Source organism: Sardina pilchardus, chromosome 15 (genome assembly GCF_963854185.1).
Source record: "Sardina pilchardus chromosome 15, fSarPil1.1, whole genome shotgun sequence".
Taxonomy (NCBI): Eukaryota; Metazoa; Chordata; class Actinopteri; order Clupeiformes; family Clupeidae; genus Sardina; species Sardina pilchardus.
In genome coordinates this window covers 21,311,177-21,331,704 of record NC_085008.1, presented here as the reverse complement: position 1 = coordinate 21,331,704, position 20,528 = coordinate 21,311,177, and the positions used below count along the sequence as shown (strand labels likewise).

General features: G+C 41.5%; 3 protein-coding genes and 1 long non-coding RNA gene across 4 annotated transcripts; 3 read left to right on the top strand and 1 right to left on the bottom strand.

Moving 5' to 3' along the window:
* Positions 1-1,371: 1,371 nt before the first annotated feature.
* LOC134101592 (tripartite motif-containing protein 16-like) lies at positions 1,372-3,354 on the top strand. Its single transcript, XM_062555299.1, has 3 exons — positions 1,372-1,928; positions 2,167-2,253; positions 3,106-3,354. The coding sequence occupies exons 1-3, from the start codon at positions 1,551-1,553 to the stop codon at positions 3,352-3,354; spliced, it is 714 nt and encodes a 237-aa protein (XP_062411283.1). The 5' UTR covers positions 1,372-1,550.
* A 308-nt stretch (positions 3,355-3,662) lies between these two features.
* LOC134102645 (uncharacterized) lies at positions 3,663-5,868 on the top strand. The gene is made up of 3 exons (XR_009941537.1): positions 3,663-3,796; positions 3,973-4,020; positions 4,945-5,868. It is a non-coding gene; the product is annotated as an uncharacterized LOC134102645 (long non-coding RNA).
* A 3,024-nt stretch (positions 5,869-8,892) lies between these two features.
* Positions 8,893-13,953, bottom strand: si:ch211-121a2.4 (transmembrane protein 205). Its single transcript, XM_062556750.1, has 4 exons — positions 13,820-13,953; positions 12,677-12,809; positions 12,417-12,580; positions 8,893-11,438 (listed from the first exon to the last, which is right to left on the bottom strand). Exons 2-4 carry the CDS (start codon positions 12,774-12,776, stop codon positions 11,136-11,138), a joined length of 567 nt encoding a protein of 188 aa, XP_062412734.1. The 5' UTR covers positions 12,777-12,809; positions 13,820-13,953; the 3' UTR covers positions 8,893-11,135.
* A 434-nt stretch (positions 13,954-14,387) lies between these two features.
* On the top strand, positions 14,388-20,215 carry LOC134102539 (ciliary microtubule-associated protein 2-like). Its single transcript, XM_062556672.1, has 10 exons — positions 14,388-14,482; positions 14,641-14,728; positions 14,984-15,154; positions 16,210-16,329; positions 16,902-17,030; positions 17,364-17,510; positions 17,948-18,121; positions 18,815-18,946; positions 19,389-19,516; positions 19,757-20,215. Exons 1-10 carry the CDS (start codon positions 14,433-14,435, stop codon positions 19,815-19,817), a joined length of 1,200 nt encoding a protein of 399 aa, XP_062412656.1. The 5' UTR covers positions 14,388-14,432; the 3' UTR covers positions 19,818-20,215.
* Positions 20,216-20,528: the final 313 nt, after the last annotated feature.

Here is a 20,528-nt window from a genome sequence, read left to right as displayed (position 1 = left end):
GACATGAGAGAAGCTACAAAATAATTCTGAATAAGAATTAAATGTATATTACATACTGTATACATTTCATGTGTGACATGCTCACATGTATTTTTAATAGGCCTATACATTCCCTAACGACAAATACAAGTATTTCACAGCCACATGAGTGAAAATTATTAATTTTAGTGCAAAGGGCTCACATAAATCATCATTCAATGATAGCACAAAACTGAAAACCAGTTAGTGCAGCATAGCCTCATATTCAATGCATTTAGCCTACTGTATGCTCCCACTCCATTTTTAAGAATGTATAGACATTTCCTAACGTCCATGATGAGAGTACAGATGTGATGTAACATCCATCACATCTGTAGCCTACTCTCATCCAACGCAAAGAAATAGCCTAGGCCTACTTGCAGTCATGCATGATTTGTCTCAGCTTCCCCTCGACATTAGCGAGAATGTCAACAATTATGTGCGTCGGGACAAAGACCGTTTCGAAGTTTTTATCTCCACCAATGAGGTTATGTTTTTATCGGGGTTTGTTGGTTTGTCTGTAGGCCTATATGGTTGTTTGTTCGCAAGATAACTCAAAAAGTTATGGATGGATGCAAGAGGAGGTGATGTGTTCGCTTGGAGGAGGTTTGCGCACTCTGAGTGATTTTCAGATCCCGTAGCGTAGCCTATTTCAGTCAAATTGTCTGTTAGCCTATTTGATAGGCGGGATATCAGACCGACGATATTCAACTAGGCTAAGTCAACATGATAAAACTTAATGTGATGCAAATAGTAGGCTCTTGTCACGTTTGACTGATGGAGATGGGATGTTAGCTGCCAGCTAACGTTAGATTAAAAAATAATGTGAAATTAGCTAGAGACATTTCTTACTTTTCTTGTGTAGCCTAGTCGGAAATGGCGGATAAAATTTGACGTGGTGCTGGATGTGTCGGATATTTTTGCGCTGCACACCTTGCACTCGGCGAATCGTTTCTTCTGTTGAGTTGAATAGTCTTTAAATCCAAATGTTATTATTTTGGGAACTGGTAACAGCTAGCATCCTCTAAACCCCGACCGCTCTACTGTAGATGGCGGGCGCGTCACCTAGCACCTAGTAGAGAGGTTGCCAGGTTCGCCCACATGCAACAGGAAATATCCGATCGAAAATAGTTTTTATTATTATTATCCACCAATTAACCAAGACAGCAATGACTTGTCGAGTCATTGCATGCAAGTCTAAGTCAAGTCTCAAGTCATGAGTAGCAAGTCCAAGTCAAGTCAAGTCTTTTCTCACTGTTGATCAAGCAAGTCACAAGTCCTCAATCTGGCGACTTAAGTCTGACTCGAGTCAAGTCACTAGACTCGAGTCCCCCATCTCTGAGTCAGAGTCATTTCAACTTGTCTGTTTAGATGTATTGAAGGATCCAGTTACAGTGTCCTGCGGGCACAGTTTCTGCACTGGCTGTTTGAAAGGCTGCTGGGATCAGAATGAAAGTAAAAGTTCTTACCGTTGCCCTCAGTGCAGACAGACCTTCTCCTCGAGACCGGTTCTGGAAGAACATCATGCAGATATGGTGGAGAAGATGAGGGAGGAAGGTGCCGAAGGAGCCTCTCTACCCCACTATGCCGAGCCTGGGGATGAAGAATGCAGTGTTTGCATTGGGAGAAAGCGCAAAGCCACCATGGTCTGTCTGGAGTGTTTGGATTCATACTGCGAAAGTCACTTCAGAAGTCACGAGGAGCTGTTTTTGACAAAGAAACATAAAACCGTGAATGCCACCGCACAAGGCCTACGGGAGAAAATCTGTGGCCGTCATAAGAAACTCCTGGATGTAGGCTATTTTGCCGTTCTGACCAGCAGTGTGTCTGTTATGATTTATGAATGTGCACTGGATGAACACCGGGGTCATGACACAATATCTGCTTCCATGGAGAGAGTAGAGAAACAGGTATGGAATTACCATAACTTTAACTGTTCAGAAAATGAATAGGCCTAGTCCTCTGTCTTCCTTAAAGGAAATAAAACCTATATTTGAAAGTAGCCTAATACAATGTTTTCTTTTTATACTTCCCCACCACCCCTATTTAGCCCACCTTAACTGCCAAATCCAGTGTGAAATATGAATCATGTTATTAGAAACCTACAGTAAATATAACTACCATGTTTGCATTACATTGGCTTGGCAGAGGCAAACAAACTTGGAAATCGCTCAGCTTATCCAGGAGAAAGAGAATAAGATCCAGGAGACAACAACAGCTATGAATTCTCTAATGGTAAGGTTATTTTCAGATGTCTTCAGCCTTCAAGTCATCTGAGCCGATCAAGGCTTGCTTAGTCACTGACTGCATGCTTCATTGCTCATAACGGCATGCATCCTAACAAAGCTCCTGAGAACGAGAACACTCTAACGCAATGGCGGCTTTTTACCAGTAGATGGAGAGAGAGGACCATTTATTTTCTAAATTAATTTACAGTAATCTCACACTTCACACAAAAGTTATAGATTACCATCAGTATTGTTATCTGATACGAGTTTGGTGATTATTGCATTAACATTAGAGGAAGTTGACCACAGAGGGCCACCAGGCCAACAGTTTACAGTAGATGCCTCCCATACCTCTCAAGTTGGCTACCTACTGTGTGCCACTATACGTGGCCTGAAATGTAAAATAAAGAGCTAGAGCAAGTAAAGTTTAATCAGTCACAGATTCTACCATCTCTACATACATGATTTAGCTCAAAAAGCTCACGCTCCAACCATTGGATCAGTATTGTTTGGTTTTGAGCCCAGGTAACTACTGTATGTGGCGATTGTGTGATTTTCGCAAGAACTGCACTCTAATAATGCTGGGTTTTCAACCCAGCTGCTGAGTAAAATGGGGTCCAAGTCCAACACAGCAATGGGTTATCTTAACCCAGCAGTTTGAGAAAGGAATACATGGTGGAAGTTTTTTTTTTTTTTTTTTTTGAGCAGTATGCTATTCATGGGTTTCATCAGGTCCCTTTCCACAGGTGTATACAATCAAGCACCTTGATTATCAATGCAGACTGCATGGTGCTTGATTGTATACACCTGTGGAAAGGGACCTGATGAAACCCATGAATATGCCTATATCCCTACACAGCTCTCGTCGCAGACACTGGTAGAGCAAAACAGGAGCGACTTCGCAGAGTTCATCAACTCCATTATGGAATGGTGCTCTAAGGTGGAACAGTGCATCAGAAGCCAAGAGAAAGCTCATCTGAGTTACGCCAGAGGACAGCTGTCCAACCTGGAGCAAGGCATCGCAGGACTGAGGAGGAGGAAAGCTGAACTGGAGCAACTATCACAGACCGAGGGCGACGTTCAGTTCCTCAAGGTAACAACATCGTGACCATGTGAGCTGCAGCAGTGTGAGTGATGGTCTGTCAGCTAACCTTTGCTGTGATCGGTCAGTTGGTTGTTCATTCAGGAGAGTCAATGGTGTCAACATATCCATCCTTAACCACTTTTTGTCAAATTAACAAAACAGCAACTGTTTATTTCTGCTATATGGCCATGCTGTTGTACTAAGCATTATTTGTCAGAAACCATTATCATGAATAATGTTCACCTTGTTGCTTTGACGTTCTGTTATTCAGAATAAAAAGGACCATAGGTTGGTGCCTTTCTTTTTCGTTTGCAGAATTTTCCAGCCCTTTCCAGCCCTCCAGATCACTCAGTGAGGCTCAGTGTTGAAGAGGATGGTGTCCATGTCATTAAAGCTTATGGGCCTGGGATGGAAAGCCATTTGGTACATTTCTGTAAAAAGCATCTGGACACTGTATCACAAAAAGGTGGGCAAACGTGTACGTGTGTGTGTGTGTGTGTGTGTGTGTGTGTGTGTGTGTGTTTGTGTTTGTGTTTGTGTGTGTGTGTGTGTGTGTGTGTGTGTGTGTGTGTGTGTGTGTGTGTGTGTGTGTCCATTGTTTGAGTACTGTACTGCTGAGTGATACAATTTTGATCTCAACAGTGAGAAGAGTGACTCTTGACGGCCTGACGAGAGAAGACTTCATACAGTGTGAGTAATGGTTCTTACTTGAACACCTAAAAAAAGTGGTGACAGTCTGATGCAATGATGTTAGACAGAATGACAGGCCTAGTATAGGCTATACTGTATATCCCCCGAATTGATACCCCCTCCCGCACTCACACACACACACACACACACACACACAGACACACACACACACACAGACACAGACACTCACACCACTCACATACTTGACAACCTCAGCTTACCTACAGTACCTACTCATGTGCCCTGTCCTAGTCTTGTCTCTTGTCTATCTGTCACTTTGGCTTGTAGAGTGTGGTCCAATCCCACGGTCTTGTCACATGTCTGTCTGTCTATCACATGTGTATTTCTATAAAAATAAGTTGTCCTCTGGAGAGGGGGGTGGTAGCCTGGTAGTAAACCAGACTCTAGAATCTTTCAGATTAAAGGGCCTGGCCACGAATAATGAAAATGGCCCAACTCAAGGGGCGGAACCAAGCATGCATTTGAAAATCTCATTGCACGCATTTGGATAACACTACGACCAAAAACGAAAGCTGTAGCGTTGTCGTCATCAGTTTAGCTCGTCTGCACCTTTTTTGGGGTAAACGTAATGTGCATTATTGCTCGTGGCTAGTGTCTTGCAGACACTAATTGTGTCAAATTGTGCTCTCGCGAGAACTCCGGATTTCCAGGGTAGGGGGTGGTGGAATTATGGAAAAAATTTTTAGAGACTTTGCAGAGAATGGCTTCACCTGTAACATTGCAGAAACACAGACAACACAACATGTGAAACAAGCAGAAAAAAACGTATGAGTGGTTTTACCAAGTAAGCCAAGACAGTCGGATTTCATAAAGGAACTAATGTTGTTGGTGTCTGTGGATTGCTCGGGCACAGGAAACTGTTCACAGCAATTAACATTCTTATCATGCCTTCTCCACCATCAGATGCTACCAGACTAACACTGGACCCAAACACAGCCTACCGTCACTTCAGTTTGAGCAAGGACAACACTGAGTTGGCATGGAGTAATATATGTTGCCAATTTGACTACTTTGATCATCCACAAAGATTTGTGGAATGCCGCCAGGTATTCTGTGAACAGCGCCTGTACGGACGGTGCTACTGGGAAGTTCAGTGGTCTACACGGTATGAGACTTCTATGGCAGTGTCCTACTTAGACATTGGACGGAAAGAAACAGATGACAAGAACAGGTTTGGTGGTAATGATCAGTCTTGGAGTTTGGATTGCTACCCCTCAAGATATGCATTCAGACACAATAACAGTGTGACTGAAATTGAGAGAGGACGCCAATCGTTCAAATTGGCTGTGTATGTGGATGTTGGGGCAGGCACTCTGTCTTTCTATGAGGTTTCCAGCTCTGGCAGTCTCACCACCCTCCACAAGCACAAGACCAAGTTCCTAAAGCCTCTATACGCAGGTTTTTATGGGGGTGCATATACACATTTAACTATTTGCTCCTTGAAGTAACATGGTGAGAATTTAAAGCAACTGTTTACACTGTTATGTACAATACATACACTATGACGGGAAGTACTGTGGGCTAATACATTCTTTGTATTGGGCATGCATGTAGATTTACAAGAAGAATACAGAAGTTAGTTATTCCTCTGCCCATTATACATTGAGGTGTCATGAGGCTTGTGTGTCATTCTTAAGTAAATATTATGCCAAGTTATATTACACCATACAATAGAATAGAAGAATAGAATATATACTTTTTTGATCCCGTGAGGGAAATTCATTTCTCTGCATTTAACCAAATTAGTGAACACACACAGTGAGGTGAATCACACATTTACCCAGAGCAGTGAGCTGCCTGCCCAACCAGTGGCGCTCAGGGAGCAGTGAGGGGTTAGGTCCTTCAGCCGTGGTGGACTGGTCGGGGATCGAACCTTCGGTTACAAGCCCGAAGCCCTAACCAGTACACCACGGCTGCACTATAGCACTATAGCACTATACACTATGATGTATAAGTCTTAATCACAGAAAAATAATTATATAGTTATCTCATACTGTAGCAACATGATATTACTGTAATAGCACTACATACAAAAGGTAACTAAATACAGTTCCTATTGTGAGGTGTAATTACACTATAAAATGTACCCCTTTTTTTGTGCTTAAATTCCAAAAAGTCATGACTACATAAATATATGCAATGATTTTCTCTTATCTGATTCAGTTTGTGTGTACTACTTGATGCATGTCCCTTAGTTATATGGTAGGCTATATATTACTGGCAAGGCATTGCTGCTTTTGCTAAAAGTCATCAACAAATTATCACAGTACATTATGTCACACTTATTTCAGCATCCATATTATTTCAGAAGCATTCACACATGGGTGGTTGACATGACATGGCCTTTTTTTGGTCCAGAGTGTCAAACTGAAGTAAAGAAATGTCTAATCTGCAAATAAATGTGGTTATATTGTTCAGAAAAACCTGCTTTATATGAACATATGGACCATTCATGCCAGTCATATTCCTATTTCTCAAAATTTTCAGCCAAACCAGGAAAAGCTCATATGGCGTGACTGTCCCGAGCCCATTTCATAAAGTTTGATTTTGAATAAAAAAAAATCGAATTAATATATTTTCCCATTACTTAAATACAATGAATACTAAAGATTTCTACTTGTAAGTCTGTAGTGTCCAGTCATAAGTCCAGGCATAATATTTTTGAACAAGCCATAAACAAAAACATTTTGTCCCAAAAATCAATATCATATGGTGTGACCCTAAATTATGTTTTTTAAATGTGCAATTGTGTGGAGACCTTTAGGGATAGGGGGTCCTTCCTCATTCAGGAAGTATAATAACTTCTCAGAAGGACATTGAAAGTTTACGTGTTGAGTTATCTCTCATATTTCTTTCAATAAATCAAGTATTTCCAGCACTCCTATCTCAGTTCCACTTTTCGCTGTCTTTTGGTGTGACCCATTTTTCAGGAAAATTTCAAAAGTAAATAGTTTTTTGGTCAAAATTACCTTTACATCTATGTTACCATGTTAAAGTGAGGATATGATTTTGGTCCTAGCATGTAGCCTCAAGACTCATTGTTCTGCTAAGTGGATGAAACCTCATATGGAGTGACCCCATATCATATGGTGTGATGGGGTTTTGCTGTCACACCATATGATTTATTTGTCACACTATATGATATAATCTGTATTTTCCTACATAAATAATGTTTTTTTCAAACATATGTTTAATTAATAGTTTAGTGTTATACATATTTTAACATATTTAACATTTTGTTAACATTTATTATTTAATATGTGGCACCTATTACCCAAGTGCTATACAATATCTGGTGGAATTCTGTTTTACAAAGTTCTGAGTTTTTAACAGTGATCCTTTATGTGATATATTTGTCTTAAACCGTGATTTATTGTTTGTGAAATGCATATATTCACATTTTTGCGTTAACAGATTGTTATTTGGTGTAATTTATCATATGGTGTGACACCATATCATTTGGTGTGACATCAAGAAACATCAAGAAATTATGAAAATAAAAAGGCTTTCGGAGTCTAAATCATACAAATCTGAATGTAACAGATAGGAAATAGGGTCAGCAAACATTGTATGCATTTCATTTCTTTTGTATCAAGATATGTCCAAATTAATATTAAGTTTATTGAAAGATTAGGGACAAATGCCTTACTTTGAGTATTGATGAATAAATATACTGTAAAATATAATACATTTCCACAAGGAAATGCTAGATCTTGATGAAGTAAAGATAGAAGATTATGATACACTGACTCACATAAAAAATATATACCCCATCATAGTTTTACACACAATAACTTTCATGTCACACCATATGATAATTTTAGTCACTAACACAAGACATTAGTGAATAAATATGAATTCCAATACAAATTCTAAAAGATCATACATATTTTGGGAATGGGAGAGTCAGTACAACATAACTAGGCTAAGTGATTTCCATGCATAATATCTGATTTTTTTTTCAAAAACTTTTTTTCGGCCTAAAACGTCAACCACCCTACACTACTCAGAGGATGTTAGGGATAGCTGACTTTCGGGTGAAATTTATCGAAAATGTAAAAAGTTCACGCTACAGTAGTATAATATGAAAGTAAGGCATTGAAGTGGAAGCATGCAATGGTGATGTCCTCATCTCAAACAATGTATTGAAACAAAGGCCAAACAAAGCTGAATATCTATTTGTGAGTAGTGTATCTTTGCTAAGAGCTGAAGTATGTAATTCAAATAGGAAAGGAACCAAAGCGACTACCGGTACATGAAATCAGCTGGTAAGTGAAGTTAATGATACTGATTATGTTGTTACAGATATGGGACATAGAACAGTGTCACAACACAACATACATTGAAGGTTACAAGGCTGTGTAAACTGTAGACCATTCAAAGTGTCCATGCCGACCCCCAACTAACTTTTTTGTAAGGTTACAAAAAGTAACCATGATTGTCTAGAATGTACCTCAATACTGGGAATTAGACCAGAATACTCCATATACTTTTGGTTATTGCTTATTCCAGTTAAGGCAACTGTTTACATGGGAAAAGGCTGTTTACATGGGAGTAAACATTGTTGCAGACCCACCCCCATGAGTTGTACAGGTATTTTCTGATGACAGAATGGTGCAGTGGCATACTTCAAGAGTTGTGTTCAGGAGTGGTTGACAATATTTAAGTTGTTGACTTCAATACCCCAATTGTTGGCCTCCAAATACCCCAAACTGACAACTGGATTTTAAGCTGCTGATCTGATGTCACAGGACATTTACAGAGGTCTTGTAGAGTCCATGCCACGCCTTGACGTGCTGTATATAGATGATCCGTGTATGCTAAAAAAATGACAACATTGGTTTGAAGCGATGTGATCAATTCATTTAATTGATTACAAAATTGAAGGTGTTCTCTGACCACTTCCAGTGATCTCATTGACTCCCAACAGCCAATCACATCATCACATTCCAAAATAAATACTTAGTACATAATGCAGACAAACACATAATCATCTATAAACAAACCTTAACCCCTTGCACTATTAACATGTGTGGGAGTTGCATCAACAGTAAAGATAACTGAAATGGGAGCCCTTTGGGTTAATATTTTAATGAATAATTGAACATTCAGACAAAGTAATGAGACCAATTCAATATCAAATATCCACATTTAAGTTAAGATAGCCAAGTCATATCCATGGACGTGTGTAATAATTCAATGAATGAATCTTTGGTTGTTAAAGCTCTTAAAGCCACTGACCAGGTAGAAGTTATGCCTTTCCATGTTGCTGTACAGTACCAGCAAATCATTTCTACCGCTTGATACAAAATGACATTCAAGTACAAGAATCCATGTTCTCATTTGGCTGGGAAGCCTGAACGTGAGGGTGCATGCATGGCAGGCTACCGTGCGTCTAAAGCCTACCTTACACTGACAAGATTTGGGAAAGATTCTTGAAAGATTGTAGTCTTTTAACTAATGCCCCTCATTCTAGCTTTACTCAAAAGACTACAATCTTTTAAGAATCTTTCCCAAATCTTGTCAGTGTAAGGTAGGCTTTAGTCTAAACTCCTCGTTCAGTATTTCAAGTTGAAGTGACAAGACTGGGCTCATCTGACACTGCTAGAGGAATGGACAACTGACCACAAAAGGAAGTTCAACATAAAGACTACATACAAACAGAAAGACAGCATACAAAAAAACCCCCTACTACATATATAGGCTAAATCAGAAGTCCACACTAATTCATCAGGCTTAGATCAACTGCCATTTTGTCTGTCTGACCTTGGAGCAAAGAGGCCCGGTACTACATGACATGCTGTAAACAGTAAAAAAAATAAAAACCTTCCTGGGTGGATCCCGGTTTGGGGAATTTATTTGACAAAATAAAAATCAATAAAAAACTATAACAATGATAAAAAAAAAACCTTGCATAGAGACACATGCATGCAGTGGTAAAATGACGCATTTATGCAGTTGGTGCAGTCAATGGAAGTGTTTTTTACACTGACTGCTAATTATGTAACATCACAAAAGGTTTGTGGAGAAAACCCACACCTCACAAATGCTCATACCACCAGTCTCGGTCACTGACCACAGTCACAAATGTCCACAGGGTGGGTCATAACAAGTTGCTGGGGGGGGGGGAGCCTCCGTCTGGCTTGAAACAATTTTCAATACAAGACAAGTATTGACGCCCCAAGGCTAGAGTGAGGATCTCCTTGGTGCCACCAGCATAACAGGCACAGTGGCATTCCACAGGGAGGGAGAGAGAGAGAGAGAAGGAAACCGGCATAGCGGGCTGAGGTTCACGCACCTCGTCTCATAGAGACAAAGAGAGTGGTATACATGCACTGACTGTTTGTGTCGGAGAACCAATGCATATCAAAGAGTGGAGTAAAAACTAACATATCATAACGAGAAGGACAAAAGTCACCTGCATGAAAAAGGGGAGTTCACTAGTTGTGTGTCAGAGAGAGGGAGAGTTTGAGCATGAGTGTGAGAGTGTGAGTGTATGCGAGAGAGAGTGAGTGAGAGAGGGAGGTGTGTATTTGGCATGTAAGAATGGCAGTGGAGTACAACCAACCAAACAATCCAGGTGAAAGGTTAAAAGTCTATGGAACAACAGTCAAGGTACAACACTTGCCACTCAAAAAGGAGAACGGTGAATATTAGCATGGGCAACTAACACACAAAGGCACTTGGCATGTCATACATTCTCAAAATCACGAATGTTTCATCATGGAGTCATCAAAGACAAGCAAACAACAAACACATTCCCTTTGTTTTCGTTAGAGTGAGGGGGCAGCTGCTACAGCTGGTCATGTTACTCAACATTAAACCATCATTGACAGAACATGCAGCAGACTTCCACAACCATCTGGATTGTCAGGAAAGACTGTCCAGGATACATTTAAGATAAAAAAAAAATATATATAAATATACTTGTGTAAATATACATTTAAAAAAAAAAAACATCAAAAACAATTCCACTTAGCAAGCATCAGAGGTACCTGAGTGTCTGAAAGGGTCGATGCTTACATAGACACGTGAATGCTGCGTTGCATCGTGGGAGAGTAAAGCACATCGGCAGGGGCACAGTTCTTGTGGAATCAGATAGTGGAAAGGTTTTCGGCCAGGTAGTACAGACTGTAGCTATTGCAAACTATGCAACACAGGTTGCACAGAGATGACAATAGGTGGTAGAGCCACAGGCGGTTGCTCAGCCTCTTGTACTTGGGGTCGGTCTCGCAGAGCTTAGCATAGGCCTCGCGATTGGACGAGAGGCCAATGTCCAGACCCAGTCCACAGGCTTGCTCGATGAGGTGCATGTCTGCCATGATCTCAGACGTCATCTGACCAAACCACTGGGCATTGATGGCTGCCACCGTGACGCACACAAAGAATATGAAGATCTGTAGGTACCGAAGGCAACAGAAAGTGACGAAAGAACAAAGTCAGGTATCAGGACATATATAACAGAAATGAGGAACGGGATAAACAGGGGGGGGGGGGGGGGGGGGGGGGGGTCAGAGGCAAACACCCTTCCTACTAAAGCCTTCATGATCAACTGTAGCACCATACTGAAGGAAGGCGCATCATCAATCAACACTTGGATTTCTAAAACGGAAAATTTTGGGTCCACATTTTTAATAAGTGACATAAAAGCACTAATCAAAATCCCAGTGTAACTCTGTAGTCCTTTCCATGTGGTGGAAACTTTGGTGGTTAAAAAAAAACAGTGATTTTTGTTTTACATGAAAGCTTGCTCCAGAGTGTAAGGTCTAGTCAACACGTTGTGGGTTAACAGGGTTTTTTTCCCCTTCACTGCTGGCTGCTGCAGTGAGACGTTAGCTATCTTATTTGCATACTCAGGATTGGTTATGTTCCCTTACCACAGAAACGGGCTGTTGCCTGAATGGATGCGATCAGTCAAAACAGTCAAAATCAATTTCCTGATTATCCAGAGCAGAAATGCTCAGGCCATGACATTGACCGCATATTTTGATTACGATGGCTCAAGAAAAAGGGATATTTTATAGCCGAGAGCATATTGACTAAGCAGTACATGTTTTAATTAATCAATAGTAGGCGACACCTCCTACAAGGTCACCCATACATGACTTTTCACAAGAAAGAAAAAAAGGATATTAAATGAAAGTCATGAAACACTAAACTAAAAGTACACCCAATTACACAAACACATCTATGGGAGCAAGCGTCCCATATTTGCATGATTTAACCAGTAGGCTGTATGAGCCCATTAGGATAAGAATCTAATGTTGGCTCTAATGTGCCTTATCTGCATGACATCACACTACCGGTATTTACTTTCAGTACACACTGGACTGCCTAATGTGGAAGAGAGAGCTGTATTTGAACATGCAAGCTACCTGGAAAGCTTCCTTTTCATCCAGAAGATCACTCGGGTGGTAGACGGCAAATATAGCCAGATTGAAGAAGGCACAGGCTGAACCAATGTGATGGTAGAATGGAAACAGCCGGCTCTGAATGAATCCAAATGTGTGTCTGTTGAGGTGGTTGTCCATCACAAAGCCTGGGGAGACAAATTCAACAACAGGAAAGAAAGCTGATCACATGGACAAGCTGTGGGGGATTTGTCAGCAAATTGGGATGATGACTCATAACTTACTGGAAATAAATGTGACCCATATCTGCATTCCCCAAAAGGTGGAGAGGAAGATGAGGTGCAGAAGTTTGGTGGTGACCGTGGGTTCCATGTCTGTTGCCATGACGACCCTCTCAGTAGACAATGCCACCAGGCACTAGAACCAGAGAGGGTTAAAGCGGAACAGTAATTAAAGATCTTTGCTAGAACCCTATCGTCTCTGGCACCCCTTTCACACTGATTCTCTTCGATTGTGGCTGCTGTAGCCTTGAGGAACAGGCTCTGCTACTGTCTACAGCAAAGCATAAAGAATCCATGATTACAAAGGCCTATGTAACTGTGTTCTTGATGTCTTCAACAAGCAGGCTTTCATATGACGTTATATTTAATGTTCAACACAAAGACAATCAGAGACCCAACAGCGCCAATGCATAGCCTATAGCCCACGACTGTACATCATCACAGTGGCAAGGTAGGTGGAGTCGTTGACCCTTCACCTATTTGTAGGACTAGGCCTACATTCTCAACGTGCATGGATCCACCTGAGGTTCAATTAGACGAAAATGGGCTAGATCTAGTTTTGCACTTTGGTCTAGCACGCATGAAAATCTAGAAACCGACAACAGTATGATTATGCTGTAGGGCTGACATTTTTACAACAATATCGACGAACTGACACGCCCCAAACATTAGCTGATATCATTTTGAAGGGATATAGAATGTATCGAGACGTTTGTCAATGTCACCTTCATTATACAATTATGAACTTTAAATGCAACAAATGAGGACAACTGAACAGAACTTTAAGCAATTTCCCCAAAGTAGCCTAGCCTGCAGCAGAAAATATTTAGCCAGCTATTGCTATTGCAGGCTGGCATTTCCACACTTCAGACAACAAACCAACAGAGCATGACCGAGCATGTCAGGTAGGATACGAAGACGTTACAAATGGACACGGTAACTGTAGCACAAATGCTACCATACACGTTTGGAATCAAATAATTCAGAGAGCAAATATGATTTTAAATTAACGTAGGAGACTGTTTTAAGTAGCGAACTGTAGCCTCTACTCATCAAAACCAAATAATGTCTGTCATAATGCAACATAATAGCAGCCACCCATGCACCAGATTATTAGACGAAAATCCTTGCAGATCAGCAACTCACCTCAAGATTTCTCAGGCTGAGACAGTAAACGAAGAGCAGAAGAGAACGAACGACTTTTCGAGTATGTCTCCCCAAGTAGCTAACTTTTCATTGGTGCGTAAAAGTCACGAAAGTACAACCTGAGTGGCTGCTTGTCGCAAGCGCAGAAGTCAACTGGAGGTTTTGTTACAATTGGCAACTTGTAGCAGCCACAGTAACCACCCCAAGTGGCCACTTCTAGAACATATCCACTTCTAGTTCTACGTACCTTCTAACAAAACGTATTTTGGAACGTAAGGAACACTTTTTCAGGGCGCCATCCGACTCGGGTAGCCTATAATCTAGGTTATTAAAACTAAATCGTTAGGCTATGTCTATTATTACAATAATGACATTCCACCCTTATAAGCAACGCAGTATAATACAAATTCTAGCTAACCTATATCATAACTAGAATGTCTATTCAACCTAAACAAGAAAGTAAAGCAAAGCAATTCGAGTCACCATTGGCCCGTTTCCAAGAGACAGATCATTAATACATTATGAACTGAGCATACGTCATCGTTGTCATGGGCACATATCAACTAAACATAGATTATGTCCTCTTGCAGATGCTCCAGTTTGTGCAAAAAGAATGGCTGAAAAAAAATTCAAGGGAGCCCCATTTGGGACACAGGCCGCCAGGTAGTATATTATTTAGGCTACAAGAATATTTGCATTTGGTTTGTCAGGATGTTGCGGAGTAGGCTATATTTTGTCCTTGGGTAGGCTACCTAGTTGACCACATAATGCTTATAAATGTGTTCTTTGATTAACACACAAGAATGGTCTCTGTCTACCAGGTTTGATGTTTCGGCTGTCCATCCTGCAAACAAGAGGGTGGGGACTTACACAGAGATACCTTACTGCAAAAAGATGACAAGTGAATCGGTAAAACACTGAAACAAGAGACATTTTCATCTCTTCAGCTATACTAGCCTGCTTATTGTATACACTATTATGGCATATTGTTGTTATAAAGTCTTAATTCTATTCCAGTTTGAAATAGGCAGTAATTTCAGACTTAGAAAATGTATTTTCTCGTAGTCGGTTATCTTTTTTGCTTTAAGGAAAATATTCTTAATACGAGTACTTGGTTTTCACTCTTTTATTTGGAATCTCTTTGGGAAAATCTGTCTATTACAGGAGAGAAACCTTGGACCAGGCACATACAATCCAGACATCAGCGACTTTGGTCCGAGAGCAATTCAAGAGCGGACTAAGGGCCCTGGATGGAGGAGGGCACAAGAGACGGCCCGCCAGGCTCAGATGCCTGGACTCCTGTACAGGGAAGCGTGGGATAACAAACACCTACTGGTGAGAGCTCAGGGCAGGGGTGCTGTGTTGGCCAAAATGTCATTGGGTGGACACAATTAGAGCATATATAGGACTTCCAGAGATTTTTCGCATAGATCTCTGTTTCTCGAGGTCACTGAGTACTGTCAGGTGGACAGACAGGTCACTGAGTACTGTCAGGTGGACAGACAGGTCACTGAGTAGGCCTACTGTCTGTACGAGCTCCAGCTCTGTATGAATATGGAATACAAGGGTGATCCCAGGGACAGGTTCTCCTGAAGGATCGTTGATCCGAACGACTCCGCCTTGTACCTGGCCAAATGTTATGCTAATGGAATAGTGAGTACTTGGAGCAGTTGCTACACTCTAGACAACGGGAGGGTGTGAAGGCCATCCATTCCCACCACACCCAGTATCACATCTGGAAGTAGCCGATGTGTTTAGAAAGTCATGCTAAATTTACAGAATGTACTATACAGACCAGAGATTCAAAATGGGTACAAAATCATGAATGACCATACACAGTACAAGAAGGATTCTGATTCACAACTCCGATGGTTGTGAACCGATGGTTTCCGTTTCTTTTCCTTTTGTACTGACAGATCCTGGTGACCTCTAGAAACAGAAATGTCTGTAAAAAATCATATGAATTCTCCTTTAAATTTGGTGCATTCAAAGACTTTAGAAGGGCCATATTAAAACTTTAAAGATTCATATGCCCACCTAGCTTTAATTTGCACAACGCCACTGGTTGACGGTTGAATGAAGGTCAAAGGTCAAAACCTCTTCCTCTCTTATAGGACAGATGAATATTGTACTGCTTGGTTTTGAGGGAACACAATGAGAAGACAAATGAATAGTAACAGACCAAAGCAAAACACTGCATAGCTATTGTCAATATTCCACTGCAATGTGTGATAAATGTACTGTGAATCTTAAAAAAAAATGCCACATAGATATTTCATACCACATTATTCAGATACAAATTATTCAGCTACTCATTTATGTATATGTTGCATCATTTAGGCTACAAGGACCACTGCTCACAAACAATACACTATTCTTTCGTCTCACAGAAAGCCAAAGTTGGTCCTGGCACCTACAAGACCACTGACTTCATTGAAGAACTAAACAAGAAACCAGGCAGCATCAGAGGCGTCTGTGACTCCAGGGAAGGGAGATTTCCAGAGACACGGGTATGTACAAGATCAGGGCCACCGCTTGAAATGCTGGGCCCTGTGAAAGACTTTAGTGTTTTATTTTGTGGAAACTAATTGATTGAGATAGATACCTTGCCATAGATTATAGCATATTATAATATTAGGAATACTACAGCTTGTTATAGGGAAAACTAACTTATAGAAGAGCAAAATAGCCTATATAGGCCTATGCATGACTAAAAGCATAGAGGGGGCTGAGACAGTGCTCCTGCACAAGATTGCCACTTGATGGAGACAAAGAAACATATTGCATTGGTACTTGGAACACTAATTGGGCGCTGACACAACAGCTTGGAGAGCACTTTCCTTGCAAGCCTTCTTTCCTGTACAATCCACGTGTGCCTCTCATGCAGCGTTTATACGTCCTCCCTCGCTCCTCGATGCCTCGATCCTCACTGATCTACATAAAGAATGATGGGGGGGGGGGGGGGACAATGGGATAGTCTATCCAGTGTTAGTTATAGATCAGTGGGAACGCCCCTCGAGGATCGAGGATCGAGGAGGCATGTTGAGAGGCACCCCATGTGTCACCTCTCTCTGTCTTGTAGTGCTGGACTCCTGGCCCCGGGACGTATGCCACCGGGGCAGACGTGGAGAAGAGGGTCAAGTCAGCTGGGACCACCAGGCCCTCCGTAGTCTTCGGCTCAGGGATAGAGCGCTTCCCAGAGGGGAAAGTGGTAACTACTAGACATTACTACTCTCTAGTATTCTAATTATTCTGCGCAAGTAGTTTTTAAGTAACATTTAACAGTGATCACAACAATGGTTGGGCAGTGGTGGCGCACTGAAAAAGTTACTATCAAGGCTTTGGCATTTACCGTACCCAGGGCCTTACCCTTACCTACCTGTGCAAGCAGTTTCATTAGTTATTCCGTTTTTGAGTTACTTGTCCAAAGCATTTCAAGACAGTGAATGTAATTAGTAAAACGATGACCAGCACTGCAAAAAGAGGTAGTCAGGAAGGACTTTTTTTTATTTTTTTTTAACCTGCTTAATGTTTGTGCTGCCAGGATGTTGTTGGACTGAGCCCAGGCACGTATGACATGAAGAGCTCCATTGACCTGGTGTTGAACAGCAGCACTGGCAAACGAGGCCCTTATGACCTCTTCACTGGACCAAGGAACAAACCAATCTGCTCTGGATACTTTGCTGATCCGGTAATTATGGGGGTAGAACCAATCTACCGCATGTAGAATGATTTGGGGTCTGGCTATGAGTAAAGAAAATGGTCCAACATGCAATGGCACCAGGCATGCATTTGAAAATATCTCTGCATTCTCACAACAGGAAAGTGGTGTAATTTGCAACATAATGCAAGGGGAAATAAGGAAATAAATGCCTGCTAGAACACTAAGTGTCACTGATGAAAATCACCACTCATGAGTAAATAGAAATCATGTGAAGCAGTGCTCTTAGGGGAAAGTGTTGAATAGTCTCTGATGACATAGCCAATCGTGATTAAAGTTTAAATCACAACTCAAATGTGACTCAATAGTGTTCAACGTTAAAGAATAGAGGAAATTAGCTCATTTGGAGTATATGCAACCAAAAAGCAGCAACATGTCCCTTTTTCTCTGATTCTTTTCCCTCTCAGAAAACAGTCAATCTGAACCCAGGGCAATACGCCAAGGAGATGCCCAGGTTCGGAGAGGACCTGGAGAAGCCCGCGAAGCGAAAGCATGGCGTGTTTGGCACTCTGGAGCAGTACCCTGCTGTACTCACTGACAGGATCTTCCACAGCACCCAGTCCCATTGCAAGAGGCCTGCAGTGAGTAGCAACCACTGGTGCCTCTGCCAATGAATGCATGCTGTTTTGCCACACACACTGTGGGGGGGGGGGGGGGGGGTCCTTGAGCAATATGCTGGTACATGCCTTGTTTGGAAGCCTCCACAGTTGGCATATCAATATTTGAGTGAATGGACCTACTCCTACTTTGGGGTAGGGTCCTGTGCATAGGAACCATGAGCCAAGTCAGAAGGCAGGTTAAAAATCTCTGTAAAAATAATTTGATAATGCAACAAATGCCCTCTGGAGACATGAGTTTGACATTCCATACCACATTGTTTTTCAATGCTTTCTGATACCATGAGCATCTGGTTTGTCAATACATGTCAGTAAGTGGTAGCTATAGCAATGCTGTCCATTTCATTACTTTATATGGCTGTAGTGCTACTAATGTGTGTAAGAGTTCCAACTGTGTGTGAATGCAAACAGAAAAAAGACCTAGAACTGTCTAGAACTGTATTGCTCTACAGATAGCCTCTCCAGTTAATAGTTAGTAGAACTATTACTTCCCACTAGAACTGTTGTGTCCGAATACACCTATACATGCAGTATATTTACCATTATTTCTGGCCATCTCTCTGCTATGCCATACTATATACCATGATGGTTTTTCACTGGTGCTGAATGGTTATCAAACTTGCTAAAGCTGGTGCAATGTCCCCCCCCTTTCCCCAGACGAGTCCAGGCCCAGGATGGTACGAGGTGACCTCAATAAGTCGCCCAGGGAGGCGTTCCGCCCCGCCCTTCCTCTCTTCTGCTCCACGGGTCAGCAAGAGAGAAGAGAGACTGCAGATGGGTGGCGAATATGTGAGTACCGCAATTTCCCGACTATTAGCCGCGGCTTATACATTGATTTTGCAGAATTGTGATTACTGTAGTCCTCATAGACAGAAGACTGTGGACGTCTATAAAGGAGCCTATATATGACTGGTAATGTGACCACTGCATTGTGCATAGGCAAAATGTGGTTGGTCTAGTTTTGCGTTCCATCTGAGTTGCTTTGAGTTATGGTCTCAAGGTAGCAGACTCAAAATTGCTTAGTCAAATGAAGCTTGTCAGACTTTTTCCATCAACCTTGTCTGAACTGCTTTCCTGATTGTTGCCTGACTTTACGACTGTAAAAAAAAGAATATTGAATAGATAAAAAAAAAAAGAAGAAAAAAAGAAAGTTTTTCATGAGCAGGTGTGCATGTGAAGAGTCTAGTCATTCGTAAAGTCCTAACATCAGCTTGTTATGTGCCCAAAACAGAGTGTCATTGGCCCAGGCAACTACAACATCCAGGACAAGAACCAGAAAGCCATCAGGGGTCACCAGTGTGTCTTCATCTCTGAAACACAGAGATATCTGCACTGCCCTAACAGGGACAAATACACACAGTAAGTTAACCTTACAGTGTGCGTTTGATGCACCAGAAACAGACAAAGCTCACTGATACTGATACTGACTTTACAATGGCAAACGTCCCTTGAGCACAACAGTTATAGTGTGTGTTCAAAGGACATGACTGCATACTTTACTTTAGAAACGTGTGTATTTTAATGGAATTGCACTGTGATTTGGTAGGTGTTTCATCTGATGGAGCTATGAGTTACAGTAAATATTCATTCCTTTGACAGCGAAAGACTGAGGCCCATCAATGTGGGGATGGCAAGAACGGCTTTCGCAGCTACTGCATGAGGCTCATCTGGAGAGATTGTGTTCCATGCCTCTGTGAAGCCTGGCAGGATTGAGTGCTCTGGACAAAAGGCAACAAGAAATCTCCATGGCTATTTTGAAAATACATATTTTTTTCAGATATGCACAAGAGAGGTGTTCAATTCATTCTGATAAAGGTAGGGGATTTTTTTTTTATAGCGACCAATCAACAACCATGCCTAATTAACATCACACAACATGACAAAGGAAACAACAACAACACGCCGTCGGTTGGTGGCAGTTGAAAATGTGCCGCATGTTGTACTTAAGATCCATAAAGGTCGCTTGCTCCTTCACAGTACAGCGTGTGCTGCCAGTATGCCCAATCAGAGAAACAAAGCAACCTTTGAGCACCAAAAACACCATCACCAACAGAGTCGCCTTCGTCAGCTTTTCACTGAGGTTATCAAACAGACACTTTCGCTCGTTGGTGTTTCACAGAATTAGGCCCACGGTAGCTTCAGAGGGCTCAACAGTGGTGTCTAGCGTCCTGGACCCCCCCCACCCCTCCTTGCTGTGGCTGTTCATGATCTGAACAACAACATAACCGGACAAAATGCAAGCCTTCGATGCGATGTGGGCCTAAACATATATTTGTTTGTTATTCGTCTTCATTGCTGTGACGAAATATATTGTCTGCATTATTAGTAAGGGTTGTTTTTCTTCATAAAGTATATTTTTGGAGCTTTTCCC

Bases quoted from the DNA above. Each gene is read 5' to 3' on its own strand.
- LOC134101592 (XM_062555299.1), top strand. From the start codon at position 1,551: ATGGTGGAGAAGATGAGGGAGGAAGGTGCCGAAGGAGCCTCTCTACCC. The intron at 1,929-2,166 runs GTATGGAATTAC...TTGGCTTGGCAG, and splicing joins TGGAGAGAGTAGAGAAACAG to AGGCAAACAAACTTGGAAAT. The intron at 2,254-3,105 runs GTAAGGTTATTT...ATCCCTACACAG, and splicing joins CAGCTATGAATTCTCTAATG to CTCTCGTCGCAGACACTGGT.
- si:ch211-121a2.4 (XM_062556750.1), bottom strand. From the start codon at position 12,776: ATGGCAACAGACATGGAACCCACGGTCACCACCAAACTTCTGCACCTC. The intron at 12,581-12,676 runs GTAAGTTATGAG...TTGTCTCCCCAG, and splicing joins ATGGGTCACATTTATTTCCA to GCTTTGTGATGGACAACCAC. The intron at 11,439-12,416 runs GTAGCTTGCATG...CGGTACCTACAG, and splicing joins ATGAAAAGGAAGCTTTCCAG to ATCTTCATATTCTTTGTGTG.
- LOC134102539 (XM_062556672.1), top strand. From the start codon at position 14,433: ATGGCTGAAAAAAAATTCAAGGGAGCCCCATTTGGGACACAGGCCGCC. The intron at 15,155-16,209 runs GTGAGAGCTCAG...TTCGTCTCACAG, and splicing joins GGGATAACAAACACCTACTG to AAAGCCAAAGTTGGTCCTGG. The intron at 16,330-16,901 runs GTATGTACAAGA...TCTGTCTTGTAG, and splicing joins GGAGATTTCCAGAGACACGG to TGCTGGACTCCTGGCCCCGG.